A 21,024-nucleotide genomic window follows, 5' to 3' on the forward strand; every position below is an offset into this window, starting at 1 on the left:
GGTCTCAGCCGATAGCCATCTCTCGAGTTTCTGGGGCTTGCGCAAAGTTAAAATATGGGGACTGGGGAAAGCCTACCCTTCTGGTAGAATTAAGAGTTGATGAGGAATTGATGAGAAGTTGGTGAGGAAGAGTTGATGTGCCTGGGAGATGCTGTGTACTGTTATGTCTGTTGGTACAACAGAAAATATTGGACATCAGGTGCAGACTGTGGCATCTGCAGTTAGGACGGCCCTTCTAAGGAAGAAAACAGTGAAAGAGAACAAGGGGCTAAGGAGGAGCAAAGAAAGGAAGAGCTGCCCATGGAAGTGGAAGAAGCCGGGCTGCTGTGGAGGGGCAGCGCAGCATCACGCCGACAGTGAGAAGCAGCCACAGAGCAGGCAGTGGGCAATACATGGAAACCAGTTCAGTCTGAAACAACCAGTTTAGTCTGAAACGGGCACTAGCCCCGGGCTTGCAGGTTGGTGGGCAGCTGCAGCGGGGCAGAGCGTGGGCCACAATGGAAGCAGGAATCCCCAGCCTAGTGCAAGCCACGCGTGTCGGGAAGCAAGGAGCAAGAATTGTGGCATTTGTGGCTGTGTAGCTCCTCTAGCATGCCTTCCACAGTGTTTTGGAAGAAAACATTTACAAAGAATATCTGAGTGTTTTCAGAGGCAAAGCAACTGGACTAAAACAAGGGAATCAAGCAGAGCAAATGCCAATACCAATATGAAAATTAAGAGTTTATGCTCTCTGCAATCTTTGCTATTTTTGTCTTCTGTAGTACGGAAGAATAATCCATTCCAACACTATGGATACTGTTAACTTGGCATTTCTTAGCTTTGCTGTCACTGTTTTATTGTTCTGCTTGTATTGTCATATGTACATATATGTGAACAGAACGATGCAATACTTTTCATATAGGTCAGTTGTCACGGCTGAGGTGACAACAAGATACAAATATGAACAAACTAAGGGAAGGAGAAAAATGGATCAAATTTAAGAGCATGTTAATCTCCAAAAGAGAAAACTACTATCTTTGTGAGGATATACTTCCTATTATTAATAGTGATGGTGCTTAATAGATTATTAAGATATGAATGCAGTGTTTCAGTATGCAATCAAAAAAAAAAGGTATGTAAATGTGTGTTTGCGTATCATATCTAGAGAAATGCATTTCTAAAAGGTGATGTTTTGAGCACTATGGGCAACCGTAGGTCAGCTAAGTCTAGAACTGTTTCCCTTGATAAACTAAACTGAGTTTTAGGAGATTGCACAAGTATAGCTTTACAACATTGTGAATGGGGTGACTGCACCTTTGTCTAGTATTGTATTTGGGATGTCTTAAAAAAGCAGTGTATAGATCAGTGGGCCTCAGATGGGCAGAAAATAACACGGTAAAAACTAGTCTCCTCTGTTACACAAAACACTGTGTATGTGTATGATATGCCCATTTGCTGGAAAGGATTTTTTTCATTTTTAAAGAGCCAATCAGGTGATTTTTGAAAATTAGAATAATAGTGCTTCAGAGGTGAGAGCTGCGCATCAGCAATGGAGGGCTATTAAACAAGACACGGCGGTCTCCTTAGAAGGATGGCAGCAAACAGCACGGGGCAAGATGGGCATGTTTATACACCTCTGCCCGTTTTTAGTGTTTAAATGAGTGTTTAATCCTATTTTGACCAAGTTCGATTATGAAATTGTTCTGTTTATTTCCAGTCATTATGTGTCATGCAGTGTGTAGGTTCCAGTTGTATCTGAGTGTAAATGAATTTGTACGCACATATACACACATATGCACATTTAAGTGTCCACAAAATATTATTAACTAACTTTCTGCATACAATTTTCGTGGTAATGGGTGTATATTTTGTGAAAACTCTGTTAACAAATGTGATTTTAATTACATCACACTCTTAGAAGTAACATTGTGGTCTCAGGTACAGGCATTTCAGAATTTAGCTTTCTGTGCTATAGTTGTCATGTTAATCGTAACAGTTTGTTGTTTGTGCAGACTGTGTTGGATTTAAAAATCAAATGTTTAAGAGGTCAAGCAAGGGCCATGTGAGCTCCTCTGAGGCATGTATAGGTATCATGAGACAAAATCAGGGAGGGAAGCGCACAGGTCTCCAAGAAGGCCAGTACTTGGCCCTATTCTGGAGCTTAATGCCATAGAAGGTTTTGCAACAGCAAACCAGCAACAAAATTTGCTGGATTCATTGGTGAAAGCTTGTGTTTTGCAGCCTGTGAAAAGCTGGGGGATTGGGATCATGGCGTTGTAGCCAGAAAAATGCTATATTGCCTTTTTTAGTAACAGAACACAAGTTCTGAACTAATTCTGCAAGGACAAGGTTTTGTCAGATCTGCATTGTCAGGGCTTGCCTTGGCATGCCTGGAGCTTTGTTCTGGTCTTTTTAACTGTAACAGCAGTTGTCTAACGAGGTGGTAGCTGTTATCTAAGCAGTTTCAGCTCTAGATTACTTTTATGTGGTTGTATAATGTAGTGCCTATTTTTATAATAATTTTCATATATCCCTCTACCTAATAGGTAGAACTAACAAGTCTATTCTGTGCAAAATGAGCTGTCTAAACTTAGGATAAAAATGCAGCGTGGAGGAGAACAGACATGGGATAATAGCAGGGGCTTTAAAACTGTGGGCACAAGGTGGTACCAGAGCCAAGGGAGCTACAACCAACGAGCCTACCCATGGTCAGTTACTGGTCTCTAAAGGAACGGAGACGTGGTGTGCGTCAAGCTGGTCTTAGGTGTTACAAAGACAGCAAAAAAAGATTACATAAAGTCTCCCACATAGAGCAAATCTGAATGTGAATCTGACATGGAATTGCAGGAGAACGTTGAACAAGCAAGGTGCAAGATATGTTAGAAAATGTGTAAAAAAGCCCAAGTGGATCCTTGACTAAAAAGGAATAAGCTCCCACCTTCAGCATCGCTGCCTTCCGCTCGGAGAAAAGCTCAGGACGTTGACATCTCGCCATAACCCTCTCTCCCGTCCCAGACTAAAGCCATCACCCACAGGACTCAGGGCAGGGTCTGTGGTGAGCGTAACACCACAGAGAAGGGAAAGGTATTACAAAGTCTGTTAAAGATTTCTGACTATTTTGAAATGTTTTTTGTTGCAGTTTGCTGAGTTTTCTTTTTCTTTTTTTCCTTTTCTTTTAAGATAATAAATAGATCTGGACTAATAACAGCTATTGTATTGGATTGCTAAGATGTTGGGTAGTCTAACAGTAAGTTCTTAAATTCTTGGCTTTCCACCCAGGTTGTGTTTCTGAGGCCCACGTAAACTGCGTGAGCTGTAGTACAACACTGTCTTTAGACAAATTCAGCCTGTAGGCGTTATACCTACTTCCCTTGGCCACATAATGGACACAGAGATAAAAAGGGGAAAGCAAAAAATTAGGGGCTATTTTTCTCCCCCCGCCTTTTTCTTTTTTTTTTTTTTTTTTTTTTTTTTTGCTATTAGGGAGAGCTTCTACGATAGTGTTTTGTATGAGGGACCGGAGCAGGTATGCCAGAAATCCTTTGTCCTTGCAAGGGTTGAAGGTGAAGGTGATGTTATAAATGAGGCGAACCGATAAAATGTGTACGTAAGGTCGAGCTTGCTGCCAAGTTTGTAGGGGTGGGAGTCCGCGTGGTCCTTGTGTATCTCTGGCAGCTCCACTGCTGGTGTGAATACCAGAATATCAGGGGAGCAGGAGGTTGTGCCTCTGGATCTCATCACCGACGGCTACAGTGTGGTCAGGCAGTTGCTTGTTTACTTTCATAATATTACAGCTTGCAATCAATACTCACATAGTTTTGCTTGCTTGGCCCAGAGGGGACAAAATGAATGCATTTTTTTTCTGTGTAGAGTCCAGTGGCTCGCACCCATTCCACGTCTAGTGTTTACTGTTGGCTCACCATGATTTTGAGTTGAAATTTTCAATGCAGCATTCATTGCGTGAAAAAAAAACCTTGGAAATAAACAGAAACATATTACTCACCCTATTTTCCTTCCCTCACCCTGTCGAACATAGCTGTACTCTGTTCAGCTCATCTCAATATTCCCACTGTTTTATCTTTACACTATGCTCTGTACGAACACTCTCCAGAAGCGTTGGCTTCCTAAGTTGTCGTAGCAGGAAAGTGGGAGGAGCGGGGTCTGGAAATTTCCTTGGAGGTCTCCATCTGAAGCCTGAGATTAGCTGGCACTTTGCATGAGCCTCTTCCTTTAGATAAAGAAGAGGACATTGCTTCTGCAAGTAAAGGGCAAGTTTCTCCTGCAAGTGAAAAAGGCATAACTCAGGGATTGCACTTAAATGCGCGGATCGGTGGCACAGCAGGGATGGCATACAAAAAGACCATGCAGCATGTATTTTTGAATTATATTTTTTAATATTGGTATTCCCATAATTCTTTCTGTGCATAGCTGTGAAGCTGTATTACAAATAAAGAACCGTTACTTTTTATTCTTGCAGATGCATAAGCAACTGATTGGGTTTTTTAGTGGCTCAACAGATTTCAGAAGGACCATTAACTAAGGATGTTTTGAAAAGAAAAAAAAAAATCAACACTAGCAGTTTTCTGGAGTAAAGTACGAGTTTTCATCTGAATGAGGGAAATTTCTTTGGACAATATTTTCCTTATATTAAAATTAATTATTTTAATAATATTAAAATAAAATTATTTTAATTAATATTAAAATCTCTTCTGCAAAACCCTGAGGAATTTGGGAGGGGAAGGGAGAAGTGTTCTCTAGTATCTATTATATTGATATCCCTCTATTAAAGTAGACAAAATTTTCGGTCGTATGGTTTCCCATCACACGCAAAGCCTATGGTCTGTTTTCCTCATCTGCCCTCCATCCTGTAGCAGTTTTTCCATAGCTCATCCAGTTTTCCTCTGTGCTGTTGCATTGCTACCCTCAGTATTACACAGCCCAGTGTTCCAAAACTGGAGGTTTTCTTTTGTTTTCTTCTTTCTCTTTGATGTCTTCCTCGTTTTCCACCAGTTAACTCTGATGAGGGCCTGAGGAGAAGGCTGCTCTGATTTTTTCTGCTTGAAGCTGCCCAGAATTTCCTCAGTACCTGTCCGTGCTTTGTGTGGAGAGGCACCAAAGGCAATAGTGAAACTCAGTAAACAAGCCCTTCATGATAGCATCCCAAACCTCAGGGAGGTGATACTTTAATATTTGGTTTCCAGCCTGGGCCTTGCAAGACTGTCTGCTGTAAATAAAAAGGGGTCTTGACCATTTTCTTCGTAGGTTCTGCAAATGAGACAGTGAAATTAGAACTCTATACAATATTTTAAGACTGGTGATTTAGCATTGAGCTAAACAGAGTACCCGTGTCTCAAGGCCATGATTAATTAATTAAACCAGTTGCCGTTCTGGATCTTGAATATGTTGCTTTTGGAACTATAGACTGTTATGTTTTCATTAAACTCATAGTATTACTAATCTCTGGAATTCAGAGTCCCTTATGTCTATGAACTGTTCCTTTATTGCTGACCACACCTGCCACTTTATTGCTATAAATGTCCTTAAAGATACATGGAGTTTCAACCAGTTAGAAGTAAAAGAAATGACTGGTTGCCTTTTGCATTTGTTCAAAGAAGCTCACAAGGCAAATTAATTAGTCTAAATCAAGATGACATGCCTTCAGGTGGATGAGTAAAGGTCGCAAATAGTCTTTCTCTTTTGCCCAAGATAAAGCACAATTATTTCATTTAGATTAATGTTTGAAGGGATCAAATAAGAGCTAGAACAATTAGCTTTTTTGAGTTAAATGGAAGTTAGGAGCAGGATCACTCTTGTTAATTGCATGGATAAATTCAGTGTTTTGGTGGTGGTGGTTTTTTTAGGGCTTATTACTTTTTTAAAAGAATTTCCTAATGAATCTCGTCAGATTCCTTCTTCCTTTATCATGCACTGCTAATCCTTTTGCAAGAAAGAGAGAAGCGTTATCAGCCATAGCAAGTTAAACTTTTTATTCATATGGTTTTTGCTGATGTGACACCACATTTCAGCGTGTATCATTCAAAGCAATGCTGAGTTAGTGATATACCAAACATTTTTGCAGGGAATTCAATGCCTTGCCAAAGGAAGCAGATCGACCACGGTAACACTTTCAGACCAAGGAAAGGTTTGTGGGTGTAACATCGTTCTAAATAAAGCTTGTGGCCATTTTGTTTGGCTTCCTGGATGTTAGCACGCATATACTTGCTACTTAAACAGTTATGTTTTGGATTCTACTTAGACAACATCTGTGGAATTCTGGCCAAATCGCATGGGTGTAAATTTTGCCGGCAGCAGCTGTGGCGCTGGGATTTCACTTGCCTCCCTGCAGTGAGAAGTTGTTTCGAGGCTCTGCCGTGCCAACGTAACACTTGAATGCTCTTGAGGATGTAAGTGGTGCAGATCCCTTATCAGTCTGCCTGTCGGTAGTTTTTATAGTGCTGCTTATCACTCAGACACGGGATAATTTTCCACATGAAGCGGGCAGCAAGGGAAGACATCCCTAGCAGAATTCTTAAAAAATCTCTGGCATTACGTTCTTCTGTGGATCAAATCCTGCTTTGCCACCAGGGATTCAGCAACGCATTTTTAAGAGACGGATAGTAGGAACCCAGATAGCTATTCATGTAGCTTTATTCATAACAAGGTGGGGTTTGTATTGAGGATCATCATTTCAGATGTGCAGTGAACTATATTATGTAGGTATCATTGTTTGCTGTAAAATGGTTTGCTGGTATGAGTGCAGAAATGTTAAACTGTGACCTGTGCTAGCAGGAAAAGGTGAGAGCTCTCATCAGAGAAAGTGTTTTTCCAGCTTAATAGTCAAATGCTGCAAAATTGTCTGTTGTGATGGTGAATGTGTGTGGGTTCATTTTGTGTATTGGTGGCAGATTTTTTGTTCTTTTACTCACTGTCATTAGTGATATGTAATTAGTTTCTCGTCATTGAGTCTGTGGAGACATGTGTGAGAAGCACACTCACTGACAAGCCAATTTATTCAAATGGCCGTAGCTTAAATAGAAGCTAGGCATTTATTCTGTTAGGGACATTTATAATAAATTTGATTCTGTGATGAGATCTAGATCCAGTAAACTCAGCTCCTGCTTCATCTGTCAGCTCCTCTCCTCAGTGTTACCGGAAAATAGGAATCGTGCTGCTGATATGGGAGAGCTCTGGGAGACAGATAACAGGCAGGTCTTGAAACTTAGAACACACGTTTGTTTATAGTCTGCTGCTAGGCAATTTGTCAGTTAACAACCAAAAATCAAGTGTGACTCAAACATGTTAGTCAGGGTTTGGGCATACGGTGTCCTCAGTCTAACACCATGTTCCTGGTGTGATGGCCATGGTGCTGTTGGTGACAAGAGGTAATGGGCACAAACTTGAGCATAGGAAGTTCCATTTCAACATGAGGAGGAACTTCTTTCCTTTGAGGGTGGCAGAGCCCTGGCACAGGCTGCCCAGAGAGGTGGTGGAGTCTCTGTCTCTGGAGACATTCAAAACCCGCCTGGACGCGTTCCTGTGCCACCTGCTCTGGGTGACCCTGCTCTGGCAGGGGGTTGGACTAGGTGATCTCCAGAGGTCCTTTCCAACCCCTACCACCTGCCAGTTCACGGTGGATGGGCTGAAGAGTTCTTTGATGATGGGAAGCCAGAGCTAGGTGAGTGTCTTCCCTCTTGCCTAAGCTCTGTTGTGTGTATGCATTTTCCCACAGACCAAGGGAGACCTGATCCAAAGGATAACTTTCTCATTTGTTGGTCAAAACCAGTGTGTTTTGGCTCATTGAGACAGCAAACTGAGTGCCAGTTGTCTGGTACCGTCTAATTTTTGCAGACGTGGTGCTGTTTTCTTAGCTTTGCTATTCTTACACGATAATACCAAGCAGTGTGTTCAGATGCAAGGCAGGCAAGCCAAATCACAAGCAGGTCATTATGCTACAATGTCATTTTGGACCTTTCCTCACACAATTTAGATTTTGGAACAATTCATGCTTCTCCTCAGTGTTTCTGATTACTTTGAAAACACTAAAAATGTCTGTAATTTAGCCAGGAAAACATTAAATAGCCATGATTGCTTTTTGCAGGAAAATCTTACCTCTGATTCCTGAGGCCCTTCTGTATGCGTTGGTTAGGTTTATGTGGAAAAGAGCTTTGGGAAAGACATTTTTTAAACCCTCTGTTATCCTCTTGCGACCTGTTCAAGTTTAGGTATGTGTTCCTTTTTGGACATGGCAGGCGTGAAGGTACAGAGAGGATGCGAGGCTTGGTCGCGTCTTGATGCATGTTTGATCGGTGCTTCTGTGGAGTCGTGGTGTGCATTCTGTTGCGGTTTCGGTAGGAAGCTAAGAGAAACCTCTGTTACTTAAACGTGCAATGAGAGCTGCGTAGTTCTCGTGCGGGAATTAGCAAGTCCATTTCAAGTGCAGAGATTGTATAGTCAAGTGGATAGAGCACTCGACAGGAGTCTGAGAATAATATGTCTTTCTTCAGCCTAGACATTGAGTCATTTTGTGATGTCTGGCAAATTGCTTCAACTCTTTCTGGCTTTGTTTCCCCCACAGGAAATAGAGGACTCTGCTTTAGAATGAGATCTGTAAGAGCTCGTGTAATAAAGAATGGTTATAATGATACAGTTCTGTGCAAAAGCTTGGATAACAATCTTCAGCAGGGAGGTTTGACGAATCGATCCTTGATGGACTGGTGCAGAAGTTTTAGTGATTTTTTTTTTCATTAGTAAACAGAATTCTTATTTTAATGAGGAGGCAGATCTTTATAATTTGAAGCCAATTGCCAACAGAGGGTTGCAAATTGTTAATGCAAGGTTAAACTAATTTACAAATGAGGGAATGCTTGCATTTTAAGTGTCTTTAACATTGTTACAGAAATACCACAGTTGTGCTCCTCCTATCATTTACATTTTATTTTGAAACAGATTGTTAGTTGCTGCTGAAAGATCATGAAACTGGTAGATGAAGAGGGGCAGGGCAATCAGGGGTTTTTTTGTGCCTGCATCACATCCTGGTACCAAACGATCAGTGGTTTTCCTCCTCACATCTGGTCTGAGCAGATTTGGGATTCTGCAGTGAAGTGATGTCCTGCCCAGGTGTGTTGGTGTCTTGGTCTGTGCAGCAGTTCACAGAACCACAGAATGGCTGGGGTTGGAAGGGACCTCTGGAGATCATCTAGTCCAACCCCCTGCCAGAGCAGGGTCACCCAGAGCAGGTGGCACAGGAACGCGTCCAGGCGGGTTTTGAATATCTCCAGAGACGGAGACTCTACCACCTCTCTGGGCAGCCTGTGCCAGTGCTCTGCCACCCTCAAAGGAAAGAAGTTCCTCCTCATGTTTAGGTGGAACTTCCTATGCTCAAGTTTGTGCCCGTTACCCCTTGTCCTGTCACTGGGCACCACTGAAAAGAGCCTGGCCTCATCCTCCTGACACCCACCCTTTAGATATTTATAAGCATTGATAAGATCCCCCTCAGTCATCTTTTTTCCAGACTAAAAAGACCCGAATCCCTCAGCCTTTCTTCATAAGAGAGATGTTCCAGTCCCCTCATCATCTTGGTAGCCCTTTGCTGTACCCTCTCCAGCAGTTCCCTGTCCTGCTGCCTTTCAGGCTGGCAGTCTCTGAGATAATGGCAAAAGAAACCTGCATTGGTATTGCTTAAATGAGACATAGGTTAAAAACTATGATAAACGTTGCCTTTTAGCTTTTCTCTGGATGGTTGATTTTATTATTTTCTGCAGGTGCCCAGATATCCACTGTAGCAATATGTAAAGCCATAACGTTCATCTCCTTTTCTCACCTATGAAGGACATAGTTTAAAAAACATGAGGGTGACCACTGTCTCCTGAGGAACGGACAAGGGATTAATTGGTTTGAGTGCTGATAACCCAGAATAATGATTCGCTGTGCTGTGTCTGCGGCAGGAGCTATACTATAAAGGCTTAGCAAATGCTAGTTTGTCCTAGATATGTCCTTTTTACTGTCTGCCACGCGCTCAAATGAAAAGCTTTAGAACATACCTGAATGGGGCTTTTAGAAATTCTTCTGCTGGTTAGTAACCTGTAAGAAAATACCTATTTTTAGCACATTCTTCTTTCCTCCACTCTTTGACTCTCATTCTTCTTTTTTCCCCTGGATGGATCCCTGTGGCAAGAATTCAGCTTCTTCAGCTTGAATTCTTTTTTTTCTTTGCTGTCCTTTTTAGTTAATTTTCAATTCACTTATGTATATTCTGTGTCTTCGCCTGTTCTCCCAGGAGATGTCAGACAATAACCTCCTACGCTGTAGTTCAGGGCCTTTCTGAAAACGCATGTGGGGTACACTGAGCAAGATGAGAACTAACTAATGATAGTTAATTCACAAATGTTGTATTATACAAATACATATATTGTTTAAAGAGTAGAGGCACCTCATCGTACCAGAGCTCCAGATTATTAATATTCCCTCTACAGTGGTCCCTAATTAGTTAGAATAGGTTTGACCAATTCCACTGTCAGGCAGCACTCACGTAGTAGGCCTTAAAAGGTCACAGCTAGTGGGATCTACAAAGCATCTTATTGTTTTGCTAACACGATTTCCTTAACAATTGAGTCAAATTGATAAAAATAAAAAATGCAGAAGGCAATACCAGATGCTGATACTGGAGCTGTTATTTGCAGTTGCCATGGTCGGAGGCTTTTCTCTGGGCATATTTGTTCAATGCAGAGATCTTCATGGATTATAAAACAGGGCTGTCACTAAACACTTGTTTTACATCTTATTACGATTCCCCAATTCTTTGGGCAAAAGTGGGTTATCTCTGACGGCTCTGCAGACTGAAGCATGTAGGGATTGCTGTAATCTGTGTTTTGCTGTCTGTGTCCCCAGAGGCCACATTGCCAGCTGGAGAGAGACAAAAGATGGTGCTCCCACCAGGAGCACACTGTTCCTCCCCTTTCCTCTTCTGTCGAGTGAGCTGATGAAAAGACCTGCTATGACAAGCACAGGCTAGCTGAAAGTTTTCCCACAATCTGGGAATTAGCTGGCCTGATCAGGCTACTGTTTGGTCTCTTACTACTTATGTCTGACACAAATGTGTCATCACATGGGAGAGAAGCTGACATGTAAAATGCTCTCCCATAGGCAATGGAGTTTTTTAAACCCGTGGTGCACAATAAGCTTAAAAGAACAGAGATAGCAATACATATTTATGGCATCAGGAGTCCCCTAGCATTAAATTAGGCAGGTTTATATGACTACTAAGAACCCTCAGCTTCTTTGATCGCCTGTGCAGTTGCTTTCAGTTGTCTCTTGAGAACGTTTCTTAAATTCTTGGGTTGCCTTGCAGCCCTCTGCTTTGGTTAGGAACAGACAGCAGTCACAGCAGTTGGAACTGAAGGCATGGCTTGAAGTTACAAGAGAGTGTTATGGAAGATCTTGGTTATTTCTAAGCTTGATCTGGGAAAGCATTCATGAAGGTGCTGAGGTATTAACATCTTTACACTAAGCCATTTGAAAAACAGGATTTGCAAAAAAGGTGCTGACAGTGTATCTCCAGGATACAAAAGGAGTTTAGTGATATAATGCTCTGTAAGCTGCTCTAACTCTTTAACCTACTATTCTACGAGGCACCATGTGTTTGGCAAGTTAAAGGGAGGGCCACGTGGCACAAGAGCCAGCAGTATGAAAAATGTTGTTAAAAAATGAATGATTGGAATTTTTTTCCACAGCCCAAATGGGGTTGGATTAGCTTGTCTTATTTTTAAAACAATGACACTGGCCTGTAAGATAAACCCCATTTTATCTCCTAAGTAAAGTTGAAGTATGTTTGGAAAAGCAGGCATTTTGAAAATCCAGAATATTTGTATTTCAGAACTGGGATGCAGTGTAGGATGGGAGTCTCTGAAGCGTGTCACAGGTAACATTTCTTGAGTATTTTGTTTGGCCCGGAACTGCATTTTTCAGCGGCTAATAGTTAGAAGCTGTTCTGACACAGGATCACTGTCAGAGTCTCTATAGCTGGGTGGTGCCTAAAACCGTATTACCAAAACCGCCATATACATTGTGTATTTTACAGCTTTGGGTTGAATTGTGAAGAGCTGAGATAAGAAGTACATTAAGTAATCCATAGGTGGCAAGACAAGAGCCCGCATCATGGTGCAGGTGGCACGCACTGGCAGCCGATCCAGCTCCTCTGTCAGGTTTCGTAACCTCTGCTGACCCCCATGCTCTGATAATAGTATTTCTTCCAGTCATCCTGCTGAGAGCTGGTGAGAAAGCGCTGACCCCTTCGTGAACCTCACAGGCTCCATATGCCAAGGCCTGAATTGCCACCCAGATGCCAGTGAGGTCAAAGAGCCGGGGAAAAACGTTGTGAAAAGCATCCTCTGGAGAACACAGCGGCTTTCACCTCCTTCCTCCCTGCCCCGCCCCGGGGAGACACTCGTGATCGCGGCAGGGGTCTCTGCGTGAGGGTTGGAAGTGAGGTCAGGCCCACCCGAATCTGTGCTCTTGCTTGATGTGTTCACGTTAAAATTAGTAGCGAAGGATTTCCATTCTCTTCTGTGTCTCAATGCACCTGGCAGCTCTGAGCTACGTGCTCCAGCCCCCTCCTCCCTGCTAGCCTGTTCCCCTCCCTCCCTAAAATCATTTAAGCCAGACTTCGCTTCTTGACGTGTTACCTCATGCATACAGAAAAGCCCATGCTCTCTCAGTAAAAATTCTCCACATTAGTCGTCTTCTCTCCTTTCCTACATTCTGTGCTGTAAAGAGATTAAGTGTCTTGGCACAGAGCGTTGTAAGGTTATGTTAATTAGAATAGCCCAAATTAATGGTAAGTAGGTAGGGTTTTGTGGGTTAGTGTACGAATTTATAGCAGGCTGGAAAGGCTCTGCAACAAGGGCCCAGCCCTTCATTGCATTTTTGTTGTATTTTCTTGTTAGGGTTTTTTTGGGCGTAAAACATGCTGTCGTCTTGAGCAGGTCACACGTCATGCAGATAAACATTTTGATCATGTGTACAATTAACGTACTATAAGTGTGTCTTTTAAAGTACAAGTTCACCAGTCAATTACCAGAACCCCTTGATTTAACGACACACTGTAGGCAGGACAGTGGGCTGAAAATGTGACTTTACAGTCCTGGGGAAGAAGCCTTTGTTTGGGAGTGGATTGTAATTAAGGAAAACAGATGTATTCCTTATCACTCTTTCCTCTGCAGATGTCATATGTTGTAAACTGTGTCTGTCTCTTGCTTTTGTGCTGCAAAGGGAGTGTCTTCTTAGGTTATTTTGTACGGCCACAAGTTAGACCTCGATGTTCTTTTTAGTCTGTTTCCCTGGTCCAGTATGTCAGTGTTCCATGTTACGAACCACGTTGTGTTAAATGGTGAGTTTGCAAAAAAGGGAAACATCCTGACGTACCTTTTTCTTTTCTTTTTCAGGATAATAACTTTTTGAATAGTGCCTCCCCAAGAAGTGTGATGAGAAATGGCTTTAGGAAACAATACCCAGAGAAGTTACTCCATCATCCCCTGCTTCATCTTTGTTGAGGTGAGTACAGCATTCAGTTGCCAGGCCTACATAGAAGGCAGCTCTGCCCTGCAGGAATTAAGTAATTTGTTGGCCATTTTGTTTGTAAGGAAGAATGCTTTCTTGATAACATGAATATCCATCTTCATACTCGGTGCCTTCAAGGCTTCCTGAAAACAGTCCTGCATGAGTTAGCCAGATCTTAGGTACCAACACGCAAGAACAAGTAGACGCTGTGTTTTCAAGACTTGTTTCTACCTGCTTTGTGAGCTAATCGTGTGGTATTGGGCAGGGAACGGGCAGTAGCTGCAGGTGTAGGTCAGCAGCAGGTGAATGCTCATCTTCCCATTTTTCCGCAGACCTGTATCCATCTTGCTGCTGCGCAAGGACTAGACCTTGTTTAAGGAAATGTCTGATCTCACAGTCTGATCGTTCATAGGCTCAGGAAGCAACACTCAGCTCTGATTTCTGTTCAGAGGCAACATAAAATTTAGATGAAGCATGCCTGTCCTTTAAGTGTGATGATGGAGCTTGGCTGGCACAAGGACTGTGAACTGACTAGCAGTGAAGTTAAGGAGTGGTTGTTCCCCCAGTGGAGTATGGCTCTACTTCTTTGTTAAGGGTAGTGTGGTTTTTTTTAAATGGGTTTATAATTTTACTCTGTACAAATTGGGTTTTTTTGTGGTTTTACCCTAATACTGACAGTCTGACCAAAATCATTATCCAAATCAATGAATGTTCAACTGGTGTTTATAAGACTGGGATGGTTTTCTTGGCAAGGGGGGCAACTCCAGGTTTCCAAGGAGGATGAAGGCTTCCATCAAATTTAGGTGGTGAAAAGGAGATAACTGCCTGTGACTGACCATCTTCAGAGCCACCTGTCTGATGCAGCATGGAAGCAATATTCACTCTTTGGCCCAAATTATGAGGTGACTTGCGCTCTTCCACAACAGACGCACTAACCACAGTCAAAAGGCTAATTGTAATGCTGGGTGTTATGTAAGACTTATCCCATTTCCACTGAAATCTTGGAAAGGTTTGAGTATGCTGCAGCCGCAGGTGTAGTGGGCACAGTGAGTGGTTGCTATCCAGAGCTCCTGAGCGCCGACCTTTCCCTGGGGACATGGGAATGGCACGTGTGACTTCTCTAAGCCTTGCTCACCTGGAGTCCCCTCCTCACAGTGTTTTCTCCAGCCGGGAGATACAGTTCCCTGACATGCACTCTCTACTTTCTGAACTACCACCTTAGCCCCTAAAACAGAGTCAGATGATTCCTGGGTGATTAATCTAATGTAAGTAGTAGTTTTCCTTTTGACTTGAATGGGCCTCCCTTGCAGGAGGAATCTGACTGGTTGGAAGATGAGGACAGAGGAAAATTGTAATACAGCCGCTTGTAAAATTTGGCGCAGGGCCTTCCTGTCTGCTGCTGTGTCAGACGCCAGTGTGGCGAGGTGGCTGAGCCTCGCAGTGCTTCGCAGTGATTTGTCAGTGATTTGTCCAACCTCCTGGGGAATCTCTGGGGAAGCTGAGGGGCTGTTGTGACTGGGAAAATGGGTTACTGCTTTATCCCAGATAGAGAAAGAAGGGTTAAAAATGGGGGAAAAAACGGCAGTAAACTCAGAAGGAACCAAATAAACACCTTCAGGAATGAGATGTCTCAAATTTATTGCTTAAACAAGCAGCTCTGAAGATTTTTAGTCCTCTAAATGTATCAATGATGAGCCTGGTTGGCAGCCTATGACAGAGATATAAATTGTCCTTCCTGTAGACAAGACTGACCTGAATATAAGAATAAATCTTATTGCAGGAGGAAGAGAAAAGAATTTTTTTGTCCCCAAGTGTACTTTCCTTGTCCTTTCATATACTTGCCTTGCTGATTGAAACACAATCAGTTTAAATTAAAAATCGGTCAAAAGCAGAGACGTAGCGACTGAAAAGATGTTCTCTCTGCTACATTTGATGAAAACACGTATTTCTTCCCCTCTTTGTCCACAGTATGGATTTTTAATGGAGCCCTACTGGAACTACAAATTCATAGACTTGTGTCAAGCACTGTAGCGTTGAAAACTGGAAATCTAATTTCCTGCTGGGAATGCAGAGATGATTGATAGTAGCCATTCAGTCTGAAAAGTCCCTGTAAATCTTAAGGCACACGGAAGATGTGTTTATTTTCCTACTGCCATGCTTCTGAGGCTAAGGAAAGTGCTTTGTAGATGAGCTACCCCAGACACGAAGCCCTGCGCTGGATCACCTGGGTTAGGATGAGCCCTATTTTTGTAGCTTTAAAGCCACCATGAGAACTGATTAGCTGTGTGACACCTTGCTGCAGTTGCCAAAGGTGCATGCAGGACAGCGAAAAATAACGTTGCCTGCTTTCCTGATAACATTTTTCCATGCAAAAACCATCTGGCAGCAGACATGTTAGGTGATCATGAGTAGGAAAAGGGGTGGTCAGTAAGTACTATTGTAGACCTGTTACCCAGAATATGTTGCCTCCTCCACTGTCTTCCATGGAGCATGGTCCCGTGATTAAAAGTTTTGAGATATTTGTTCTTAAGAACAAAATGCTGAGCCTTGACTGTCATGTCAGATGACCTGCCAGTAGATATTTGCTAACTGCCCAGTATGCAGTGTGTATTCAAAGAAGTTGTGATGGCAGTGGTAGAAAAGAGGTGTCACAAACAGTTTGGACATTTTAAATACCATTCTGCTTCAGTCTGTACAAATGTGACACTTTTAATTTCAGCAGTTATTCGCATTTACATTTTTTTCCATTTCATTTTCCTCACACTCAACTAACTTGTAACAGTTCGTTATTATGAAACCTGACCTGAAGATGAATGGCTCATTAGAAAAACTTCAACCCTGTGCCCGACTCTACAAATTCCTTTTTATGTTCAAAATATGAACTTTTTAATAATACAGGGATAGCATATGATGTCTAATCTGTAATGACAGAAATGTTAAATCAACATTTTCAGTCTCTAATTAGAAACACAGTGTCACATTATGAGTAGATTTAAAGGCTAAATAGGGAATCATTAAACTAATTTTTAGCCACTTATCAAATCTGAGTCCCTCTCCCAAATAATGCAGGCAGCTTTCTGGATGGTTCTTTATCATATTATAAGAGGTATCATTACAGTCTGGCATTTGTCACCAAATGTCTGTGAAGGTTTGGTATACTACATTTTGTTAAACACCTAAGCAATTAATTAGGACGTACAGGAGACTAATATTCTCCTTTTCACTGCCCCTCGTTTCAGCATTACTTGCAGCCAGCATCAGCGAAAGGGCCCTTCAGGAGGGTCTCCCCCAGCCTTAGTTTGCATGTAAGAGGTTGCAACAAGATGAGTCCAATTTTGTTCCTCCTTCAGCTGTCATGTGCCACTGCTTTGAGCACACAGACCGTTGAGTCCATAAGGACTGATGCTGCTAGCTGCTGACAGTTGTTAAATAGAAGTGCAAAGGGCAGGGTGCCCAATTCCAGAGCCCTTCAGAGTCAATGATGGACCCAGAGAGTGCAGCAAAGACTATAGAGCTCCTAGCTGTTGGCATGCCCTGGGTAAGTCCCAGCAAATGCAAACAGTGCACAGCAGCCTGTTTGAGGATTTGTTGGTGGCCAGGACTGATTACTGAAGTGGTCTTATGTATTATAGGCAAGCATGAGGGAAAGTAAGAGAAACAGCATCTAGGATGACAGGTAAAAAAAGATCTCACATATTCTTCTTTTTTCACATACTTTTGACTTATGGTGGCATTTGTTGTCAAAACTCTTTGTGGAGCATCGCCTCCCTCCTTCACCTGCTGGGAGATGCATGGCGGAGCACTATCAGAACCATCTTTATTGATGCTTCAGCACAGCTGTCTCATTATTTTGCAACCAGCTTTGCAAGGTTTGGTCCAAGGAATGTTGAGTTACATCCTTCCACGTAACATCCACATGTGTACTGGTCGCAGGCAGCAAAAGGTGTGGCAGTGGGAGAAGTGCAATACCCAGTTCTTTTCCTAGGGGACTGGTGAGCTACCCTGAGGTCTTGACCTAGCATGCTTTCCATGCCCCGTGGTGTTTGTCTTTCCTCATCCCATCTTACATGTTGATTTTCTAAGACAAAACTCATGCTAGAGGGGTGTAGGGATGCTAAGTACAACCTGGCTTTGAATTTAGTGGGTCTATGGGATTTTACTTGCTTTTGCAGTGTATTTGATTCTTATCATTAGTGACAGGAAGTGTAATGTGGGGTGATAATTGCATTTTCTAATAGATGTTGGAAGGGTAGTTACATACTGTGAGTAAATGGCATCGCCACAACTGTACGTGACTTCAGGGGGAGAGCATGTGAACAACTTTTGAGGCATTGTGCCTGTTCGAGTGGTAGTTTTTAAAGAAGCAATAAGCAAGCAACACTTCTTCTTTTTCCTCCAAGGAGAACCTTCTCATCTCTTCTGAGTCAACAGCAGTTAGGACCATAATGGCTCTCTAGATAATAAAAGGAGAAATTTATTCGGGAATTTCTGCTGATGTGGTGCATTCTACTTCCTTTTTCCCCCCTCTTTCTTCTCACACTGCAAGTGCTGGTCTGAGGGCTTGAGTTGTTTCAGGGTGTGAGTTACCCGATAATTTATTTTCAAGTACATTTATTTCTAAAGGAGTCAGGCACATCTGAGGTGTGTCTTTGCAGATGAAAACACTGCAATTTTCTAGTACCAGATTTAATTAAATTGTCTTAAACTGATCAAAGAGTTACTGAATAGCAAGTGACTTTAATATGACTGATGTATGTGCCACATTGTGCTTTATTGTAGATTATTGTAATCCTGACATTGACAAGGTAGCAGGGGCAGACTCAAATAAGCAACACCATTAAAACTTAAAACACTGGATATCTTTCAAATTCTGTAATCTGAAGATCCTACTTTTTCACGCTAAATCCATTATTCTGCCCTCAGGAAAGCTTTTGCAGGCATAGTGGAAACTGTTTCTTCGTGACAGCTCGATATATAGCACGTTGCAAAGAACTGAAGATTTTGTAAGAAAAAATTCTTCTCCCCTTCTCCCTCATGAATAGAAGGAAAATTCTGCAAAATACAAAGATCTAGTCTTACATTTATTTGATTTGAACTGCAGGTATGTTACAGACCCATAGGGTCTCTGTTTCTACAACCATGGGGTAAATTTTCCTTTACTCTTTGCTATTTTAGTTCTGGACAGATTGAATCATCTTCAAATATCAGTTCAAACATAATTAAAAAAGAAAACCCTTTCAACTTACAAAAGCACAGAAGGAAAGCATTCTTTCTCTGCCTGCCTGCATTTTCCTGTGAGTATTTCACGTAGTCAAGCCAACAGCTGAATTACTCTTTAACAGGAGAATTTCTGCAATACTGAAATCATTTGTGTAAGTGAGACAAGTGCCTCTTGAACTCCTGTTTGTCATCAGCATCACAGCGGGGTTTAGGGAGCTATGAAAAATGAGTGAATTTAGAACAGTCATGACAGATGTGACACTTCTTTTATTCTAATTTTTGTTTAGGCCTTCTGAAAACTCAGAAGATTTTGCACATTTGGGCATACTGCTTGGTGCCCTCTAATTGTGAGCAGTGATTGGGGAGCGTGAAGTGTCTTTTTCTGTGTGCTGTGGTCCTCAAAGCAACATTTCTAAGAGGCATCACATGTATTGGGACTGACTTTCTATTTGGGTTTCTTTAAAAAAAAGTCACTTCTCTCATAAGAAAAACTTGCTGATTGCATTAGAGCTTTAATGATGCGATTAAGATTGCATAAAGGACCTACTGACATAGGACCGCAGTTTTGGATATTCAAAATGTTTTAATTTTGGCAAGGTAATGTCCAGTTCTCCTAGAAAATGCCAAAAACCCCTCCAGGCAGATTTTAATACAGACATTAACTAAAAAGACATACCAAGTTGAACTAACTTCCAAATAGTTGCAATGGTGACTGACTTCGGTAGCAGTCTACCATGTGGGGCTTTTTTATTTTGCTTCCTGCTGAGGCAGAAAAGAAGGATTTTCCAGCGGTTTGTGTGTGCTGGCTCAGTCCTTTCCCTCAGTATAGGTGTCTCGCAGGTCGCTATTTAAAGCCCCGTGCCTCGTTTCTCCATCTATGCAGTGGATGCACGCCGTGGAGCTGTGCTGCTCTGCTGGGGTGATGCCACGAGGACGCAGCGCCCCGAGGAACGTGTCATGTGCTGGTGTTGTATAAACGGCCTGTCATTAGATCCTCCCGTTAGACCCACCGTGTGAACTGATGGCGACAGATGCTGTGCAAATTCGGAGGAGCTTCTCTCGTAGCAGGGAGATGTTTCTGCATAATCCTCATGCTTCCGTCACTTCTGTTTCTGGGGGTTCATTGTTTCTTATATTACTCTGTCAGCATATATATCTGTTTGTTGCTCTTTCTAAATGTGCCTTTGTGTTCCCCATTTGCCAGTCATTCCTCGTTGTTCGCTTTCTTTGTCTCTCCACCACATACCTCCTTTGTTCCTGATGATTGAATAACTCCATATTGTAAAACTGGCTTAACCTCAGTGAATAAGGTGTCTCCTGAATGTTGGATCAGTTGTTTTTAATTGCTAGGCAGCTTTCATATTACCTGATTATAAACCAAAACTTTCTCTTTTTTTTTGAGATTATAATCCTTCTAGGTGTTTCACAATTAGGTGAAAAGCACAGAAAACTTGTGGCCGAAATGGGCACTCTGGAAAAAAGCAGATTGCTATCTGATTCTCCTCAGCTTCTTGAGGACGTTTTAAAATTAACATTAAGGGACTGCCCAAGAGGGAGTAGCTGTTTTACTGCATTTTTCTTTAAAACATAAATGAAAGAAGGATTGTATTGTTGCTTGCAGACACGTGAACCCTATTTTATATCCTCCCTTTTTATCCTTAAAATTTCCCATTGCAAATAATCCCTTTGACAGACTGAATGCCATCTCAGGGTTTGCACCAATGAATTTGATGCAGTTTTCGAGGAAGAGATTAAAGGTATCAGAAATTCTTTGTCTCTATGAGTAATTAAAAAAATGCATTTTGTAGTAGAGAAAAAGGTTGTGAACATACTGCTTTATGTGTTTCACTGTGCCCTGAAATTAGCCAACGCTTTTGAGAACTACTTCAATTTATAATATGTTGGTGTATATAACAAGGTTTGTAAGAGAAGGAATTGTGGGTTTTTTTAGTTACACAGCAGTTAGCGAGATTCAATTTGCTTAGTTTTTTAAGTAGAAATCCATTTTGTCAATTTTAAGTTAAAAAAAAAAAACAAAACAAAAAAATCAGATAGCTTTAATAGATTACTGCTAGAAAAACTAGCAATCAGAACTGATTGTATAGAGATTGTAAGAAAATTGGTTATAAAACCAGGCGCCATGCATGCAAGTTTTCTGTATTATATGTGCAGAACTCTGCAAGCCATGTTTAAAGCCTTCTAAGATGGAAGGTATTTCCAGCAATGACTGGGCAACTTTAATTAGGCTTAAAATAGATAGCATTGTGAAAA

At 41.9% G+C, this 21,024-nt stretch overlaps 1 protein-coding gene across 4 annotated transcripts in view; it reads left to right on the forward strand.

Annotated features, from left to right (window-relative positions):
• The window catches only part of PLPPR1 (phospholipid phosphatase related 1), a 137,615-nt gene that overhangs the window by 52,063 nt on the left and 64,528 nt on the right, over positions 1-21,024 (forward strand). For all 4 annotated transcript variants that reach the window (XM_074570198.1, XM_074570194.1, XM_074570195.1 and 1 more), the window contains one exon: positions 13,419-13,527. In XM_074570198.1, the coding sequence (XP_074426299.1) occupies positions 13,465-13,527 (63 nt within the window). In that variant the 5' untranslated portion in view covers positions 13,419-13,464. The remainder of the gene's footprint in view (positions 1-13,418; positions 13,528-21,024) is intronic.

The sequence above is a fragment of the Larus michahellis genome, chromosome Z (genome assembly GCF_964199755.1).
Source record: "Larus michahellis chromosome Z, bLarMic1.1, whole genome shotgun sequence".
NCBI lineage: Eukaryota > Metazoa > Chordata > Aves > Charadriiformes > Laridae > Larus > Larus michahellis.